We start from the raw sequence: 17,423 nt of genomic DNA on the forward strand, positions 1-17,423 counted from the left end.
ACATTAGCTTTCGCTAATTTGTTTAATTCTACCAAAGCGGACACAAGACCACGGCTGAAAGATCTTTCTCCACAAACTGCTACTTCTCCGGTACAGCTCAACCCTTCTGAAACGTATTAAGTCAGGAGAGGTCACGGTGGTAAATGCAATGTCGGACCAATCAAACGGCTTGTCACTAACAAAAACACTTCTGCGTTTGATGAACTTACAGGAAAGCTAAATCTACACTCCAGATGCGTGCAGAGCAAATATAGCCAACACTCACTGACTCACTGCATGCATGCAGGCCTCTGCAGGGCTTCTCTCGAGATTTGTTGCAGTCCCTGTTGTGCATGGGCGTTGGGTTTTTCGGCAGGCATTGGAACGTCCTGAATCTCCTACATGCCGCGGGCCTCATTGTAGTGGGCACAAAATGCCGGCATTGGAAGTAGTGGAAGGTCATTCGCGCACTGAGGAGTTGGGTTCTGTGAAGGGGGCAAGAACGTCACCTGGTCATGTCAGCCATAATGCTCATGTAGGGCTTCGTCTTCCTACCCAACTCAAGGCTCGTCCTCAGCACGCCCAACATGTGCATGGAAAAGGATTACCGGATCATTTTTCGACAGCCTCTATCTGCGGGAACCTCGTGGGAGCTGCTGCGGAGCATCCAGAAGAACTTTCTCCGCAGTCTGCACTCCAGAAAAAAACGCCCTCTGGCCTGAATGGCCATTGTCACACTGAAGAAGATGGACCATCTGGTGTCAGTGGTCCTAACAAACAGTTGCATCTAAGCAGTACGCCAGTGGCTCGTCGTTCTGCACCGTCCAACGAATCAACCCACGATGAGGCCGCAGCGGGCTTGCAAGTTAGACCAGAAAAACAGCTCAGTGAAGTCCAGCAGACTAATCATATGAAGTGGATGCGTGACAACGTCGCGCAAAGTATGGAAGCTGCACCTGAGAGGACGCTCTCCATATTTAGTCAAGAGGAGCTCCTCGAGGGAGCTGAGAAACACCTCGACGTGGCGGGTAATGCAGTAGCAGCACATGGCACTCGTGGGCAAGATATGGAAAAACAGAAAGATGCTGGACAATCTAGCCCTGCGACAGCCAATCCAGAAATGCGAATCCTGCGCTCTAAGACGGTGACGGGCCCTGTTCTCAATATATCTCGAGTTTCAAGGGATATCCCCCTTAGACGAGAGACTACGCTTGTTCAGTGGAACCAGCACAAGAGTGTCTCACCGTCTGTAGATTCTTCCAGAGGTACGCCGTCCTGAGGCCCCGCGTGGAAGGTGAGCAGCGCAGGCGGCATCCGCCTACCCGCTGTCGTGCTAGAAAACAGCAGGGCCAGAGCCACCTTAAAAATAAACATGATTATACCGCTAGCAATAATGGACCCCTACTCTATAGCGCAACGATGCAAACACTTCAGTCGTGCTGCTACGATAGCCCATGTACCAAGGTACTCTTACCGCACTTCCTAAACGAACCGTAAACGCCTCTGCTGGCCACCTCAGGCCGGCGGAAAACGGGCACCCCCGTTGGTTGTCAGTCTGTCCGACGAACTCAGAGTGATGTTCGCGGACTCTGTTCTGCGGCCGTAAATGCTCCGACGTCGTTTAGGACAGCTTCCGAAATATTGACGGAAGACTTGTATGCATCAGTCGCAGTTCAATGGAGAGGAATATCAGCATCTCGCCGGTCCCCCCAGCGACTTAAGGAACATCTCGTCACCAGAAACACCCCGGAAAACCATCTTCCAAGTGATCCAGTTTCTGCTGCTTCCCTTTCTCGTAGCGAAGAAGGGGCAAATCAGATCTCTGCAAATGTCAAGCATATTCGGCTACAAATTAGACAGGCAAAGCAAGCAGCGTCCAACAAAAAGTCGAAATGTTACGCGGCTACCGCGAGTGACCACGTGAAGAACAGTTTAGGCAATACGCAGGAAAATACCTTCATATTATTTTCAAGTGGCTGTCGCAGTAGGTATCAGGGGCAGGCCTGTCAAGTTGAAATGAGTTCTAGCACAGAGCAGGGAGTCTCTGCCAAGCAACTATCCACGATGGGGCCTGAACCAAAGGGGAGTATCTGCGCAGAGAGAATTAGAGGCTTTCAAAGTTGTGCCAACCAAACGACGAATAGCGCACACAGAAACTATGAAAAGCTTCACAAAGAACACCTGTCCTTCAGCAGCCAGCTGCACAAGAGGTTGAATCGCAGGCCAACAGCAAGGCGGTTGAGNAGACAAGGCAAATATGGTGGAACAGCTGTCGTTGAGAAAGCGGTGACAGGGGATGGAGCTCTCAAAGATAGCAGCTGCAACACAATCAACTTCGAATATGGTGGGACAGCTGTCGTTGAGAAAGCGGCGACAGGGGATGGAGCTTTCAAAGAGAGCAACTGCAACACAATCAGCCTCGGAAGATTAAGTACCGCTTCAACTACTGGCGTATATGAGGAGAAACGCAATCCTCAAGATAAAGCTACTGGGACGTACCGCGAAGCAGCGGAACATACTCCAACAGTGCAGCAATTGGAAAACTACCGCCCAACTTCCTCACCACAAAAGATTTCTTTAAACAGCTTTCTAGCTCCAAAAAGCTTGGTTGAAGACAGCGTAGGAGAGCGTTGCGCAGCCCCGAAAGCATGCGGTAAATACCGCAACGAGGGGGCAGCCCAGAGCGGGACAACGTGCAAAGACCACCGCATGGAAGTCAGCGTGCCTCCTTGTAACCCCCACACGCTCAACAGACGAGCTGCGTCCTGTATAGAATCCGGATCACACGGTCTCCAGCAAGTTCAGCCCAATGGCAGCCAGCTTAGGAGCTCTCCTCAGCGGGTTTCGAGGTCTCTGTCATGGAGTGCGCGGGGTGCAGAAAACGCGCAGACGACAGTAGTGCCACTTAGGCAACCTGGACAAGTAAAGCTGAGAACTCGTCTAAATGCAACTTGCTCCCAGTGTGCGGACACACAAAGCACAGAAGGTGCAGTTAATGAACAACCACAGGGTAGCCGCCGGAGGCTGTCACTGGGATATCCATCCCGCAACACGGAAGCGACGCCCGTGATCCACTCTCTGGGGTCCCCAACGGAGCTGAGCGCTGGAACGTCCATTGATTCTACGATTGGAGCAGTGCGTGCCACTTCGATGCGTGTTGATCTGGGAAGGCCTCATGACGAGCCGAATGTGTTACCTGTTTCCCAAGGAGAACTCTGGACCGAAGGGCACTCAAAACGAAAAAGGCTGATGGATGCAATCTCTCCCGCCAGCAGCCATATTCCTCAGACCCAGCTTAGGCAAACCAGCGGAACAAACATTCCTCCACAGTTGCTTCTAGATTCGCGGCTTATAGGGGATGGGTCAACAGCGCCCCTCCTACGCGAACCTGGCGCAGAAGCCGGTGTAGGCCCCCACACGGTACCTCTGAGACTTGAGATGGCAATTCAAGGCCACTTTACCCAAGCGAGCACCAGGGATGAAGCTGTAAATGCTTCGAATGGCATTCGCGCTGTGCCCCACTTCCTGAAGCCACACATTGTTAACCATCCACAGGCAATGCTGCTTACTGGGGGCGGAGGACAGACGACACTCAGCCCCAACGGTCGTCCTTCAGGGCACCCCGTCATACAGCCCGTGGGGCTCTCTCAAAGCTGTTTTTGGGTTGCTCCTGGCTCTGTCCTGCTATCGCATCTGGACGGCTGGAGTGGATACACTGATGGGAAACCTCTCCAAACGGGTAGTGGCTCTAGATATCTCGACGGTGGGATTTTACACTTTGGGAGCATCCATGTCAGTGACACGACTTTGCGAACTCATTGCTGTACAAGCCAGGCGGGAGCAGTTGTTAATGCACAGCATTTAGGTGGAGGCGCATCAAACTGTGCCGACGAAAATCCATTTCTGGAACGCCAATCTGGGTCGCAAAAAGAATTTTCTGCTCTCACTTCCGTTGTTGGGCCGTATCCAGCTTTTCCAGCACCGGTGCATACTCAAGGTATCAGCCAGGAACATACGCAGAAAGATAATTACTGCCAAGTTTCTGATGACTCAGGGCTTAACGCTGCCAACTCTGGCAGCATACCACATGGGCAAGCTGCCGCAGGGGTTCCAGCTAGCGGGGTTGCGAGCGTCCCAGAGCCGTTGAGGAGAGATGAAGCTCATTCTCTGAATTCAGTTGCCTGCGTCCATCGATGCAGCGGGGTAATGTGCTACTGTTCGGGTATGCGGCATGAGCACACCTTCTGCCACACTCCAGTGCTCTGCAATCATCAGATGAGGGAAACAGTGCAGCCGGCGCATTACCGGGGGACGTTGTTCCGCCGCTGCTACCTCCCGCGTGCCTTGCAGCTGAAGGAGGAAGCGTTGAAGTGGAGAATACATAGTCGGCGAAAGCAAGTGCAGCTGCTTAACAAGCAGATTACAATTCAGCAGCAGCAGCTAAAACAAGCGCTGCAACTTCAGCAAACACATTTTCAACAAACCCTGAACCAGGCGAGCTTCTTGGGCAGCCGCCTCAACAACGATCGTACTTTCAAAAAGAACCGTTTTAGGCGGAGTATACGCCAACGCAGCTTGAGTCACAGAAAGGCAAATGCACTTTGTAGTCAAGAAGGGCCTACCGCCCTTCTGGAGGCTGCAGCAGCAGCAACTGCAGCAGCTCTAGCCGTTGTCGGCGTATGTGAGCAGCGAGCACACAAGCTAATTGCCGGTTCCCAAACCTCTGTCCCCCCTATAGGCGACTCAGCACAAGGGTTGGGTAGCTCCTCACAGCGTGAAGGTTCCGCTGGTGTCACAACTGGTGGATCTTCTGGCTTACAACAACAGCTTCTGATCACAAAGCTGCCGGAAGAGGCACAGCAAGATATCCCAGGAATATCACCTACACCCCGCGTGAATGGAGAACTTGCGCAGCTTCCCCAAGACGATGTACTTCTTCGGTCACGAGGGTCAAATATGTTGATTGCGAAGGAACTCCAACGGTGTCTCGCATCTTTTCAAGAAGCCGATGACTCATTCACCCGCCCGTCACAGGACTTAACGCACAAGAGGGGGAATACGTTGCAGCTGCAGCTGGCCCTGCCACAAAGATCACAACCGGATCCTACTGAAAAGCTACAAATTGGTCAGCCTGACTTAGGGGGACCAATGCTACCACGAGCTGCATCGGAACCAACGTGCCCTAAGCTTGCAATTGGGCTAGAGCTCTCGTTTCCCTCACCAGGCATGTTTTCAAGGGGAACCATCGATGACAAGGGATCATATTCACGGGTGGAGGTGACTCTTGCACCAAGCCTGCCCAATATTCGGAGCTCTCCTGTACAAACACTTCAGACCACGACAAACGCTTCACCTAATTGGGAAGGTAGCTCTGGAGAACGGAAAACCGAGCCATCAGATTTCCTGCCCGATGTGGAAGGTTCCCGGAAGCGCAACGGTATGCCGATGACAAACCCTTTGATTGCAAGCTGTCGAAGCTTGAGTGGAGGCCGCAGGATCTCACGCGTTGTTTCCCGTAACAGCAGTAGAGTGATTCGAAGCAGCAGCAGCGGGAAGCGAGGAAATATCCATGCCAATGCTTGTAGCAACAAAACAGGGGATATCCCGGTAGTGAAAGGTCTGCATGGCACACCAGGGCGGTATCGATGCAATGCCGTCCCTATGGCGTATCACCGGGACCCGAGCATCTCAATCTTCAGTCAGCTTTTNCTATAACCCGAAGGGAAAGGAATCGTGAAGGAGAGGCCCTACCACATAGACCTAGGCTGGGCACCGGGGTCGCAACAACGTACAATGTTACTTCAGGTATTGATGAAACAACAAAGACCGTCAAGAACAAACAGACAGTTTCCCCTAGACGTGGTTGGCTAAATGGATCCCGTGAGTCACTAAAAGAAAGAAAAATTGATGCCGAAGTTTCAGCTAAGCTGGTTTCTGGTGACACGGAACATAATGCGGATAACGAGAACTCACTACGCGCTGAAGATGCTGCTGAGAAGGAATCGTGTCCCTGCCCAAAACCAGCTTGCCGCACTGCTGCACAGGCGACATCACACCTCGAGAGCAGCAAATGCACACATGCGGGTAAATCAACGCTGATGCCGGTGCACTCGAGTACACACAACTTTGGCGCCTGCGTAGCGGCCATGGAGGCTGAGAGCATACACTAAATTACCGCCATATTTGACACGCAGAAGCATATGCGACGGGGAAACTTCGAAGGCGACATCGAAGACTAACTGACCCAAAAGTGACACGTACACGTTCCTTTTCTAGTTGGCTTGAAACCCGAATTCAACGTCTTCGAAAGGAAAGGCATGCAGCGATGGCCAGTTTAAAAGTAGCGGTGGCTGGCGGCATTGCACAGCATTCTGACGGCGATTGTTTTGCAACAAACGTCCCTTATATATTGCACGCAATTGCAAATACTGAATGCGCACTGTGTGCGCTCAAAATGGATTTGGTTTTCAAGGCGCATTAAGCGTCTGACAGAACCGAAAGCTTCTGTCCTGTTGAAATGGGGAATGTTTCCAGTTTTGCTTGGGCTGATAACCAATGGCTATGTAGATAATGCGAAGGAGCACACTAAAGCGGGTCTCGTGAAGCCCATTCGCAGCTAATGCATAATGAAGGTAATGCCAGGCTGCCACCAAAGCGCAGAGTAGTCGCTCTTAGGCAAATAAAAACAAAGTGCGTTTCATAAGGTGTCGCTTAGTGGCCTTTAGGGCCATTAGGGGAGGCGCGAAATCTGCAGTATTCGTGCCTTGGATAGCTGGACAGCTACGGCTATGCATCGTTCGAATATACAAACACTCCCAGTTGAATACTACTACCATATGAGTGCAGTACCGGGAGAAGTAATATGACAGGGCCCATACTGGCTGAGCACTACAAGTAAACGATCAGCGTCACCTTTACAGCTTGGTAACCAACCCTCATAGTGTGAACAGTCCCGACACTACCAAATTTGAACGAACTTCGATTCACTCTTCTCCCGTTTAGTTCCCTGATTATGTCCGCAAAATTACCTTTGAAGAACGTTTCTGCATGCTTGCCTAAAATTTACATTACTTGCTATACGTTTGCAATGTAAGAGCATTTGTTCTTATACTACCTTGATACTACCATAAAATGGAAGTTAGTGGCGAAGCAATATCTGCGGCTAATCTTCATCTCCCAGAAAACAACGGCTGCTTCCCTAACACGGATATGCGACGTCAGCTACGTGTTAGGCCATCAGAAGCATCAAATGTGGCACCTGAAGTTAAGAGGTAGGGGAGCAAAATGTTCAGGTCCGATGTTTAAAGCTCCTAACGCAACGGCCTATTGATAAACAGCCATTGCGCCTCGGAGTATGTTAATGCGATAGATGTATAAGAGAAGCAGAAGGACGATGCCTCCTAAAGACCTTCTGGAGAGCTAGCAGGTGGATCTCCTATACTAGGCGAGGCACCACCTGCACCCTTAGGCCGTCTGCGGCTTTGGGTTTGCTGCTGCTGTTGCCACCACGGTGGAAGAGCTTCAAATGTAAGGTCAGGAGCTTTTAGACGCCGGGCAATGTATTTGGGAGTTATAATGTTGTTGTAGATATCCCGTTGCTGTTGTGTAAGCGTCTCGGCCCAAAGTCGTCTAAGGGCCGCCAAGTACTGCGCAAGGGTGGGAGGGCACACTTGATCGCGACACAGGGACAAGACCGACCACATCTCCAGGCAAAATAGATCATATCCTGCACGATCAAAATTACCATCATCGGGTTGAAANTCATTGAACAGTACGAAGCAGAAGTTAAATAAAGGAGCAAGTAAAAGGGCAAACATCAGCTAGAGATGAACGAGTAGACGCTCGTGCCGTCAGATTGGGAATTATATAGTTACCGGTCATTTGAGGCCCCACATGCGGTAGCAACGTAGACGGCGTCTCCTCCTCTACTCGTTTGGGCAAGAGCTGCGTACGGCAGATGCTTGCCTTTGCAGAGCAGAGCCTTATGTCACCCTCTCGAGGTGTTGGGGGTGTCGGTAAGAGTGGGTCCCTGGATCCAGCTATTGATCCTGGAGGGAGCTGAATACGGGGCGGTCTATCCGACCGGTTTCCGTCTCTGACGTCTGAACTATTTCCACCCCTGCGAGAACTCCGCGATGAAATCGGCCGGCCTATGTTGGCAGTTTCAGTTGTCTCCAGACTATCTTGCTGGGGCTGCGGGTGTCCCTCTTCTTGCTGTTGCTGCTGTTGCTGCTGTTGCTGCTGTTGCTGCTGTTGCTGCTGTTGCTGCTGCTGTTGCTGTAGTTGCTGCGGCTGTTGATCGAAAGGGACCGCAGGGTCGCACACGTAATTGTAGGAAAGGCGCTCTCTCCACAGCTCTGCACAGGCACGGCAATACGAGCGGAGCAGCTGTGAGGGGGTACAAGTGGAACAACAAAACTCGGGTCACAACGATTTCAACATGCACGATACTGCGTATTTTAGGTCAGTAGAACAATAAGCAGTGCAGTGCTTCGAGAAGCCATATGAGTGCTTCCAAAATGAAAGAGGAGTGCTAACCGGTCTTCTCTTGGGCACTATCCGCTCCAGCGTTGAACACCCCTGCACCGGCACGAACGTCAAGAGCCAGGCGGAAACTGGTAAGTGCAGCAGCTGCTGCGACGGAAACGTTTTTCACGTTCCTGAGGAGCTACCCGAAGATCGAACAATTTGAACTCAACAGTGGAACGGCGGAAATTCATTGAAGTAACTACATGCGAAGTCATTGCTAGAAATCCCTACGAATGAGCTTTGGAGCACGCATGCCCCAAACAGCTCTTGACTCACCGTCAACGTGCAGCACATGCAGCCCTTTCTCGTGCTCTTTGTAAAAGATGAATAGAGGGTGATGACAAAGGCAGATGCGAAATGTGGCAAGACACTCGAAGTCAAGGTCAACATAGGCATACTTGAAGAAAACACCGTGGGACCAGCTGGTGCGGGGAGAAGGAGAATGTTGTAGCAGACGTAACAAAGACAGTTCATCGTCTTCCTCTTGCTGCCGCTGGAATTCGCGAATCAACGGCTGTAGTGGGTGGGTAGGGTGCGTTGCCGCCACAGCACCAGAAGTGGAACTTCTGGATGCCTGATTGAAGCAACGACCAGGCAACGGGCATGGACGGGCAGAGGCTCGCTCAAGGGAAACATTGTTGCCTTTGCTGGCGTCCTTGCTGTTGTCGTTGCTATCACTGCTGTTGGTGCCGATGCTGCTCTCAGGCTCCCCCAGCAAAGGCCCGAGGTATTCTCCCGCCGCATCCAACAAGAAGGAGGTAACGCCTTTCAAAACCTGCAGCTCTGCGCGTCTTACGCTCAACTGCGTTTCGGATGAACCCTTCGAGATGTACTCTAAAGGGGGGGTTGTTTTATCCTGAGGCTGTTTAGAGGCCCCTGTGGGAGAACCAAGAGCCTCCAGATGTGGGCACACGAGGTCACCTAGCAGCGGCAGATGCTCTCGAGCAAACGCAGCAAGGTGCCTCCTAAGAGCGTCGACCTTTGTTTTGGCTGCGCCTCTTGGCCCACCCAGTGGCACCTCCACAAGCCGCCGCCTCTTTGGGCGGGGGCCCCCAGATGGAACTATTGCTGCTGTTCTTTCTGTGCCAGCGGAATCTCGGTTTCCTTCTGCGGTTGCCGAGGGTCTCCGTCTGCGGGAGGGAAGGCCGTGCTCGTCTTGCTGATGAATTACGCCCGTCACAGCGCCATGGGAGGGGTTTTCAAGAGGGTATTTCTGGCCAGCAGGAGAGGAGGCACTGTCTCCTGGTCGCCCACACTGTGAGGAAAGCTGTGCTTCTACTCTCTCCCCACTTTGAGTAGCATCTGGAACCTCTGCTTGAGGCGATGAAGGAGCGGCCTCGCTGAAGCATCCTCGAGATCCCGCTAGACCACGCAAGGAGGACGGAATGGCACGCCACAGCCAGGACCCTGCCTGCACTCATCCACCAATTCACAGCGAAACAAAATTGCCACACTTTCAACCGTGACCAAAGGAAACACCGCGCCTAGGGATTTCTAGCAGAAACCAAGTCACTGATTCGATGCTTCTATTCCCTCTGAGGAAACCGGTTAGAATGTTGCATTAACAAACTGCTGGAAGATCCGGCAACCCTAAATCGTAAACGCTACCGAATACAGACTAAAACCTAAAGAAGCCCCACTTGTTGAACTCGATGACGGCAAGAGCTCCCGCTTGTTGTTTCAGGCTTGTTCAGCCCCGTTGAGTCTTCCTGAAGCAACATCCGATTGAACTCCGCAGTGACGCTGCTGCAGGAGTCTACGGGCTGCTTTTGCGTTCCTTGGCGTTCCTTGCAGCTCGCCTGAGGCGACATCTCTGAGCTCAAGAAGCTCTCATTTTCTAGGTCCTGATGCAGAGAAGGGGAACAAATCGAGGGGTTTGCTTTAGGTGTATACCCCATGGAAAAGCAGGTTGCTCCTGCTGTGTGTTTTCACAGCAGCTCTCCTTGGAGACGCTTCTGCGCATAGCTGCTGGCTGGCAAGCTAGATTCTCCCGCTGCAGTTCCTGGCTGCAAATGAGCGCTTGCATCCTATAGATGCATGTGCGTGCCCAGATAAAATGGAAAGAAACTGTGCCCACAATTTTGTAACTGGCTGTGTGATCCCTGAGGCCTATGCTGATTGTTCACCTGGCTTCGATCTGTGGAAGTTTCCTCTTCTTTCGACCCGTCAGTCGGTGCTGCTGCAGTCAAAAGGAGGAGAAGCAAGTTGGATTCAGCTGGACCTTTCACAAGCAGGGCCAGCTCATATATTCATGGCAGTAATAAAGTAGCAAGCAAGAGCTCGTACTGCCACACCAACCCAAATGGCGAACACAACACGCGGCAACAGATCGTCCTGCCTTACTCAGAGTTTCATACTCCATCTCGAGGCACAGCGGATCGCTTTGACTTTTGATATCTTTCACGATGCTTCTGTTCTTTTTGTAGTTGCCTAGCATCTGCAACTGTTGCTGAAGCAACTGCTGGCGTGCGTAGTCTATTTGTGAGACGCTGCATGCTCCGCAGTTGAGAAGAGCGTAGAGCTGGAGATGAATTTGGCCCAGCCCATAGTTATTGAGCCCTGCACTACGCCTTAGAGTTGCTTCATCAAGAGGAGCCGCACATGGCTCGCCCCAGGCATTGCAGCTGCTGCTGCTGGTGGGGCTGCTGAAACGGTTAATGTGTATATATGCTTCCGGATGGATTTGGGCGGGACCATTGAAGTTCAGCTTTTGCAAAGACCGCAGCTTCTTGCTGCTGAATAAAAATAGAAGCTGCTGCAGCTCTGGTGTAATCGTCCACCCAAGGGATAGCCGACGCAGGCTGAAGGCAGATACAAGCTGCAATCTGGGCAAGTGTAAGGGTCATATGTGCCGGAGAAGACATCCTTAAGCCCTTGGATGTACTGCATAGAAAAAAACTTGCTGTATGCTGCAACTGGCGGGTTGCTCTACCATTTAGGTAATCTTCACTTTCTCGTCACTGCGTGTTCGAGTTTCACTCTTACCATTTAAAATTGAGTTGTTCATGCAACACTGAGAAGTGGCGAACTTCTCCGTCGACGTCTAAGAGCTGCAGACTTTCTGCTCCAACTTCAAGGAGATGCTGCAGGGCTCGGACTAACAGCTCCTGTGTCGCCTTCTCGTGTTGCGGATTTTGCTCCTGCCCGCTGATGTTGTGTGTATGCCTTGAACCACGGGCAGCTGGAACGATCGGAAGTGATTCTGGGGTTCTCTGCGGCTGTTGAGCTTGCGACGGTTGCTGCTGCTGCAGCAGCTGCTGCTGTTCCGTAGATGTGAAGTTCAGCTGGGCAAGAGGCGCGTTAGGGGCAGAATCACCGTGAGGTATATTTACAGCACTAGAGTTCATCCTGTAGAGGAAGGGATTTCCGGCCACGGCCGACAGCTCACTCAAGAGGATGGCCCTTCTCCTTAGAAGGGCGACCGCCTGGCCTGTCAGCGGCAGTGGGCCGCCACCTATTACAGCAAACGCACATGAACTAAAGCTGCATTCGGCACACTTCTGAGACACGTACATTGCACAGATTAAGGCTGGGTAGCAGCCGCGGGTTATCGGATGCCAATATACAGCTGCGCTGTCGTATACAGGCGTAGAAAATGCGAAGTCACTAGTAAATATGATGTGAAAAAAAGTCTCATGAGAACAAATGGCATTGGTATCGAAATGCAATCGAGCACAGCGTGGCACGTTTGACCCTGAGCTCGCAAGGTTGACTGGTGCCTGCTCACTTCCACAGAAAATTCTTGACGGGCCTGTTGCGGGCTTTTCCTTGCCGCGAATTATGCAGAGACACCCGTCAGAGTGAAAAGCTGCCACGCTATTATCGCTCAGAAGTAGAAACGCGACAACTTCAGGTTGGACACAATGTGGGTTCCCAGTGTTTCTTGTTGCTGAAGCATCATTGCCTCCCCCCATACCTCCAGCTTGAGCAGCTGGGGCTGGCTTCCCGAGCTGTTCCTTGAGGCGCTCAAGCGTTGCCTCTTCGACCTCGAGAAGTGCACAGCTATTCTCGCTTGAGGCACCGTAGTGGGCACTGTCAGCCACAGAAGACTCTGCAGGCTCGCTGTCTCCAGACGGCTTTCTTGAGCAACAAGGACATACAGATCCTTCAGGACTGGTAGGCTCCCGCCAAAGTGTACCCGTTTTCATTAGCATCAGCCTCTGGGCAGAGTGGATAGAAAGGGTTGAGAATCCGAGAGAAATCGACAGGTTTGACGTCACCTGCAGAGAAACCGGAAGTGCAGTGGCACCAGGGGTCAAGGAAACGCTGATATGGGCAGCCGCCTATTCCCACGGAGGTCCATAATTTGTTATTACGCAGGGATATGCATGCAGCTGCGTGTGATATCCCGAACTGAGTCTCTCCCATGGTAGAACAGAGGGAGATACCAGGGCACCACTTCGCTGTTGCCTTACTTGGAAAGGAAAGTCTATATACAGAGACTTTAGAAGGGGCAGAGAAGGCGGGAGCAACAAGGGGGGGACGTGGCGCCAAGTGGGCTGCATACCCATACTCCGTAAAGAATAGACTTTAAGCAGTGAGCTCTACAACATACCACTAGGCGCTTGAGGCCTCCCTTGCTGCCCAGCTGCCTAGCACTCTGCACTCTCAAGAGATGTGCTACTGAGGGACGTGATGCAGCAGAAGCCCGAGAATCGTCGGCGGCTACGCTCAAGGAGCACTACTTGTATTGCATCTCTGCTCTACACTACGGCCAGCTATGGTAGACGCACTGAGGAAGCTGAGAGGTCGACTGCGATTTTTACTGAAACAAGAGAGTGGGCGTTCCTGTGCAGCAGCATCTGCAAGAGGAGCAGCAACTCAGTAGAGGCTTGAGCGTCCCCCTGGGTCCCGGTGGGTGAAAGCTTGAGCTTCGCGGAGAGGGATTTCAGGTGACACAGCGAGCTGAGCAGCGGTGACGCGTTTGCTGCAGTGTAGGTTGTCCAGGGTGACGGTGGAGACGGCTGTCCAGCTGCAGGCTGCGCCTCCCCAGCAGCAGATGCTGCTCCACAGAAGGCCGGCTGTACGCGCAGGAGCTCAAGCGCCCTTCCTTGCACGAGACCGTATGCCCACGACAGACGAGATAGTGCAGGCATTGCAGCAAGCCTTGCACCGGTTGCGTCCCTCTGGGCTTCGTTCCCTCCTTCCTGTTGACCTGCCTGTTGCTGTCGGCTGCTACTAGCGGCGCGCTGCTGCTGCTGTCTTCTCTCCGCCCGCGTCCCTCTAGGAGTGTGGGCTTGCTCATTCCAGGTGTTGCTATTCATTCCCGCTTGTTCGTATCCAGCATCTGTAGGTCTGAGCAGACTTCCTGCTGCGGCAGCAGCGGCAGCAGCTGCCGCTGCTGCAGCAGCACCTAGAAATAATGGTGGAGAGACCGCTGAAGTGAGCTCTATTTCGAGACTTTTAAGACCTGAGAGGAATGGAAGTTGCCTTTTCAGTGCAGCCGGAGGCAACGACAGAAGAGATGAGACGTTTCGCGCCGAAAGAGATACAATGCATGAGTAAGATAGAAGCACACGGCGAGCTCTCCAACAGGTGGAACCGAATGCTGCTGCTGATCCCACCGGTAGCAGCTGCAGCACTTTAGCCAGCAGCAGCGGTGAGAGCTCGAGGATGTGCGCTGCATGGAGTGGCTTAGGAGGGACTCCGCAGTACGACAGGCCACCACAACATTCATCATCACCAGGCCCCAGGATAGTGAATGCAGTTTGACTTATGGGTTCAGATGGCCCGACGGGGTCTCCTGAAGCAGGCCTTCGACCCGACAGCTCTCTCCCAGCGCCACATTCCCTTCTCTTCCTGCCCCTGCGGGTCCTTCCAGACGGGCCCCGCGGACCTTTCTGCTGCTGCTGTCCCTGGCGCTTATCTTCAGAGGGCCTCGGCAAGGGGTTCGAGAGAAGCTCTGTTTCTGCCTCTCTAAATGCACCACAGTGATGAGGCGCAGCTGCAGCAACCTCGCCAAGGTTTGCGTTGGACGGTTGCTGCAGTTGCTCAACAGCTGTAGCGGGCGGGGAGGCTTGGTCTGGCAGCTGGGGTACAGATGGTGCTGGAGTCCCGACAAAACTGTCTGGCGGTGAGGTGACAATCGAGGGCACAGATGTGCTGGGGTTTCCAGAAGCTCCCCTTTCCCCTATAGAGGTCGTACTGCCTGTGTGAAGACGGTCCACTGCCTGTCCCTCATGCCGATGCGTTTGCACTTGGTTGCGCTCTCGCTGCTGCTGCAGCAGGCGAGTAGGTTCACCTTGCGGTCCCCTAGTGGCCTTGCGGGAAGCGCCCTGGTGAAAAGACTGGGTTGCTGTGTCTGCGAGCTGATTTGGCTGTTCAGACATTAGTGGGGGGCCTTTACTTCGGCGATCCCCTGCATGCCTGGTCCTCGATGACGTTGACGGGGTATGTCCAGACAGCTCAGGAGGGGGAGGGCCCCTCCAGTCCCCTTTCAAGTTGGCGGAATGCCGCCGGGGTGGCGGTGTGCGGATAGAAGGAGCAAAGAGGGCCAATGCTCCAGCATTAAGTTGGCATTGAGCAGGAGGGTCTGCAGGAAGGCCCCGAGAGCCCTCCACCTGTGCCGTGGTATCTCCGCCAGGGGGCCCCATAGGATTGCTTCTAGGGCTTTGGAGGCGTTGCGGCGGGTCGACCTCCTCTTGTGTTGGCGTTAGCAGTCCTTGTCTCTGCTCTTGTTGTTGCTGCTGCAACTGTTGTTGCTGCTGCGGCTGTGGGTTCCCCATTGCGTTATGCCTCTCAGTGCACTGCTTGAAGCGCCCGTGGTTTCTACGTCCCAGAAGCTTGCTGCTGTCGCGTATGCAGCAAATGTATCAGCAGCCGTACCATGGGTTTGACAGGAGGATGGGTCGTAGCCTCAAGTGTTTCCTCTAGTGTCGTCTGCTTGCATTCCTGCGACGGGTCCCCTCCGCCTTTCCTCCCCTAACTTCCAGGTTCTCACGCAGAATTGTTGCCGTGGGGGACCCTGATGTGTGTTTAGCCTGCAGGGCCTATGGCCTAGAAGGTGTATGGCAGAACGGTTCACACAGCAACCGGGAAAAACCCACTTGGGGAGCTGTGCAATGCAAATTCCAACGGATTGTGCTGAGGCTGCAGCCCTTGGGTTGTGAGGCTTCAGGAGTAGCTCCTGTGCACTTGCTCAGTAAGGCAGCAGCTGTGCCCATTTCTCAGAAGGGCTGACCTTTAGAACTGGAGTGAAGTGAGGCAAAACAAGCGCAACGAGGGTAAAGAAGCTGCAGGCCTGAAGGGCCTGGCGAGCCGGCAACGGGTGAAGGGGCCCTTACAGAGTGATGTGCTCCTATCTGTGGTTAGGGAGGTTGGTATGGGCTCCTTAGGCTTCGATACGCTGGGCGGAGAACCACAAATGGGTCAGCTGCACATTACCAGTGTGAGGCCTGCTACCAGCTCCTTCGAGAGGTCCGGCCCACCCGCCTCTCCCGCTGTAGCACAACGAAGACGGTTTTTTTATTTTTCGAACGAGAAGAAAGCCCCAAAGGCACTCAAAGGAAAGGAGGTTTTTAGAGGCATGTACTAGTACGCTCGACAGCTGCACATAAACCACGCTGATGGAGAGGTGACCCTGGCACCCTTGGCCCACGGGCGAGGCATTGGGCCCCACCCCACCCCAGCGCCCTATAATATAGAAGGGATATAAGAAACGTGGCAGAATTAAACAAATCAAGTGTACATATGGCGTTCGTCTACACTTCGGGAGTCGGCGGATAGTTAGGCATATTCTGTAGGTATGTATTTCAACAACCGTACTGTACTAGTTTACTTTGGCTAAGCACACTCTTTGCCCCTCTATATACATGGCAGCTTCTCTAGGCAGAAAATGAAATAAAGATGTAGGTCTTTGATATGGGCCTTTTGTAGGCATGCTTGGATTATCACGCTCCTCTACAATAGTGACTGCATTGCCTTCTGTACGGCGGGCCTGCATTCAACTCCGCGCTACTACAATAAAACATACGAGCCCAGTGCAGCTACAAACAAAATACCGAAAACCTGCAGGTGAACGAGATGAGATAACAGCAATTACAAGCTGAAGTGCGGAGTGTACACCTAACCAGCTCTCGGCTGCTGCGCGACCGGTAACAACCGCGGCCTACATCTTCCGTGCTTCTGTAACTTATAGGTCCCACCAAAGTTAAATAACAGACTATTAAGCTGTAACAGGAACGTTTTATCAATAAATACCTTTCTTAGAAACATCATTACGTCCAACCCATTACACGAACCAGCAAACACTTGCAGGTATTCTACCTTTCGGGCACCAGTGAGCTGCATAACATCATAGAAACGCCACCCTGTATCTCCCTTCTGAGCATTGCATCGACAGGTATGACTTGTCTACATGTAGCTGCATATATCCAGGTTTTTATAACGAGAAGAAAATATCCTGGGAATTAACGGCATCGCACGTTGAACGAAGCTCCCGATAGCAGAAAACAGACAATTTGTACACCCGTAGAATTTCACGTAAAGCGCAGAAGGGCTCAAATCAATATGTGGAGTGAGATAGTTCGTACAGGGAACTCCGCAGAGGCTAGGTGAGCCCGCGGATCCTGCTCATATGAAGAAAGGCAAGACGGCTGGTGTCGTCTAGCCCAAGGTGCGCGCCTGAGTATTTCGCGAAAGCTTCTCGAGCCATACCTCGCCTCTAGATCAGTGCACGCGCCTGTAATGCGTCCACCAAGCGGTTTATCTGGGGCTACGTTATCCCCTGGACCGCAGTTGCTGCCTCATGCTTCACTGTCTCTACGTTGCGGGGGTCCCTGTTGCCCGCAGAGTCGTCGGGACAGAAAACATCAACTGCAAAGCAAAAGAGCTTTAAATTAAATCTGTTGACATAAAGGAGAGATATGGACATCCACTAAGCGCCACCGCGGTGTAGCCGAGCAACTGGTTACTCC

General features: G+C 52.7%; 2 protein-coding genes across 2 annotated transcripts; one reads left to right on the forward strand and one right to left on the reverse strand.

Annotated features, from left to right (window-relative positions):
* Nucleotides 1-412: 412 nt before the first annotated feature.
* Nucleotides 413-5,694, forward strand: EMH_0069350 (uncharacterized protein; the record flags this gene model as incomplete). The annotated part of the gene is given in 4 exon segments (XM_013502102.1): nt 413-1,244; nt 1,499-2,220; nt 2,224-5,685; nt 5,689-5,694. Coding segments are annotated over 4 exon segments (5,022 nt in total).
* Nucleotides 5,695-7,379: 1,685 nt separating this feature from the next.
* EMH_0069460 (uncharacterized protein) lies at nt 7,380-15,233 on the reverse strand (the record flags this gene model as incomplete). Its single annotated transcript, XM_013502103.1, has 11 exons — nt 7,380-7,705; nt 7,854-8,336; nt 8,518-8,559; nt 8,785-9,919; nt 10,149-10,352; nt 10,635-10,729; nt 10,852-11,309; nt 11,494-11,962; nt 12,236-12,728; nt 12,924-13,007; nt 13,242-15,233. 11 exons carry the CDS (start codon nt 15,231-15,233, stop codon nt 7,380-7,382), a joined length of 5,781 nt encoding a protein of 1,926 aa, XP_013357557.1.
* Between the last annotated feature and the right edge of the window lie 2,190 nt (nt 15,234-17,423).

Source organism: Eimeria mitis, genomic scaffold (assembly GCF_000499745.2).
Source record: "Eimeria mitis Houghton genomic scaffold, Emh_scaff83, whole genome shotgun sequence".
Classification (NCBI taxonomy): domain Eukaryota; phylum Apicomplexa; class Conoidasida; order Eucoccidiorida; family Eimeriidae; genus Eimeria; species Eimeria mitis.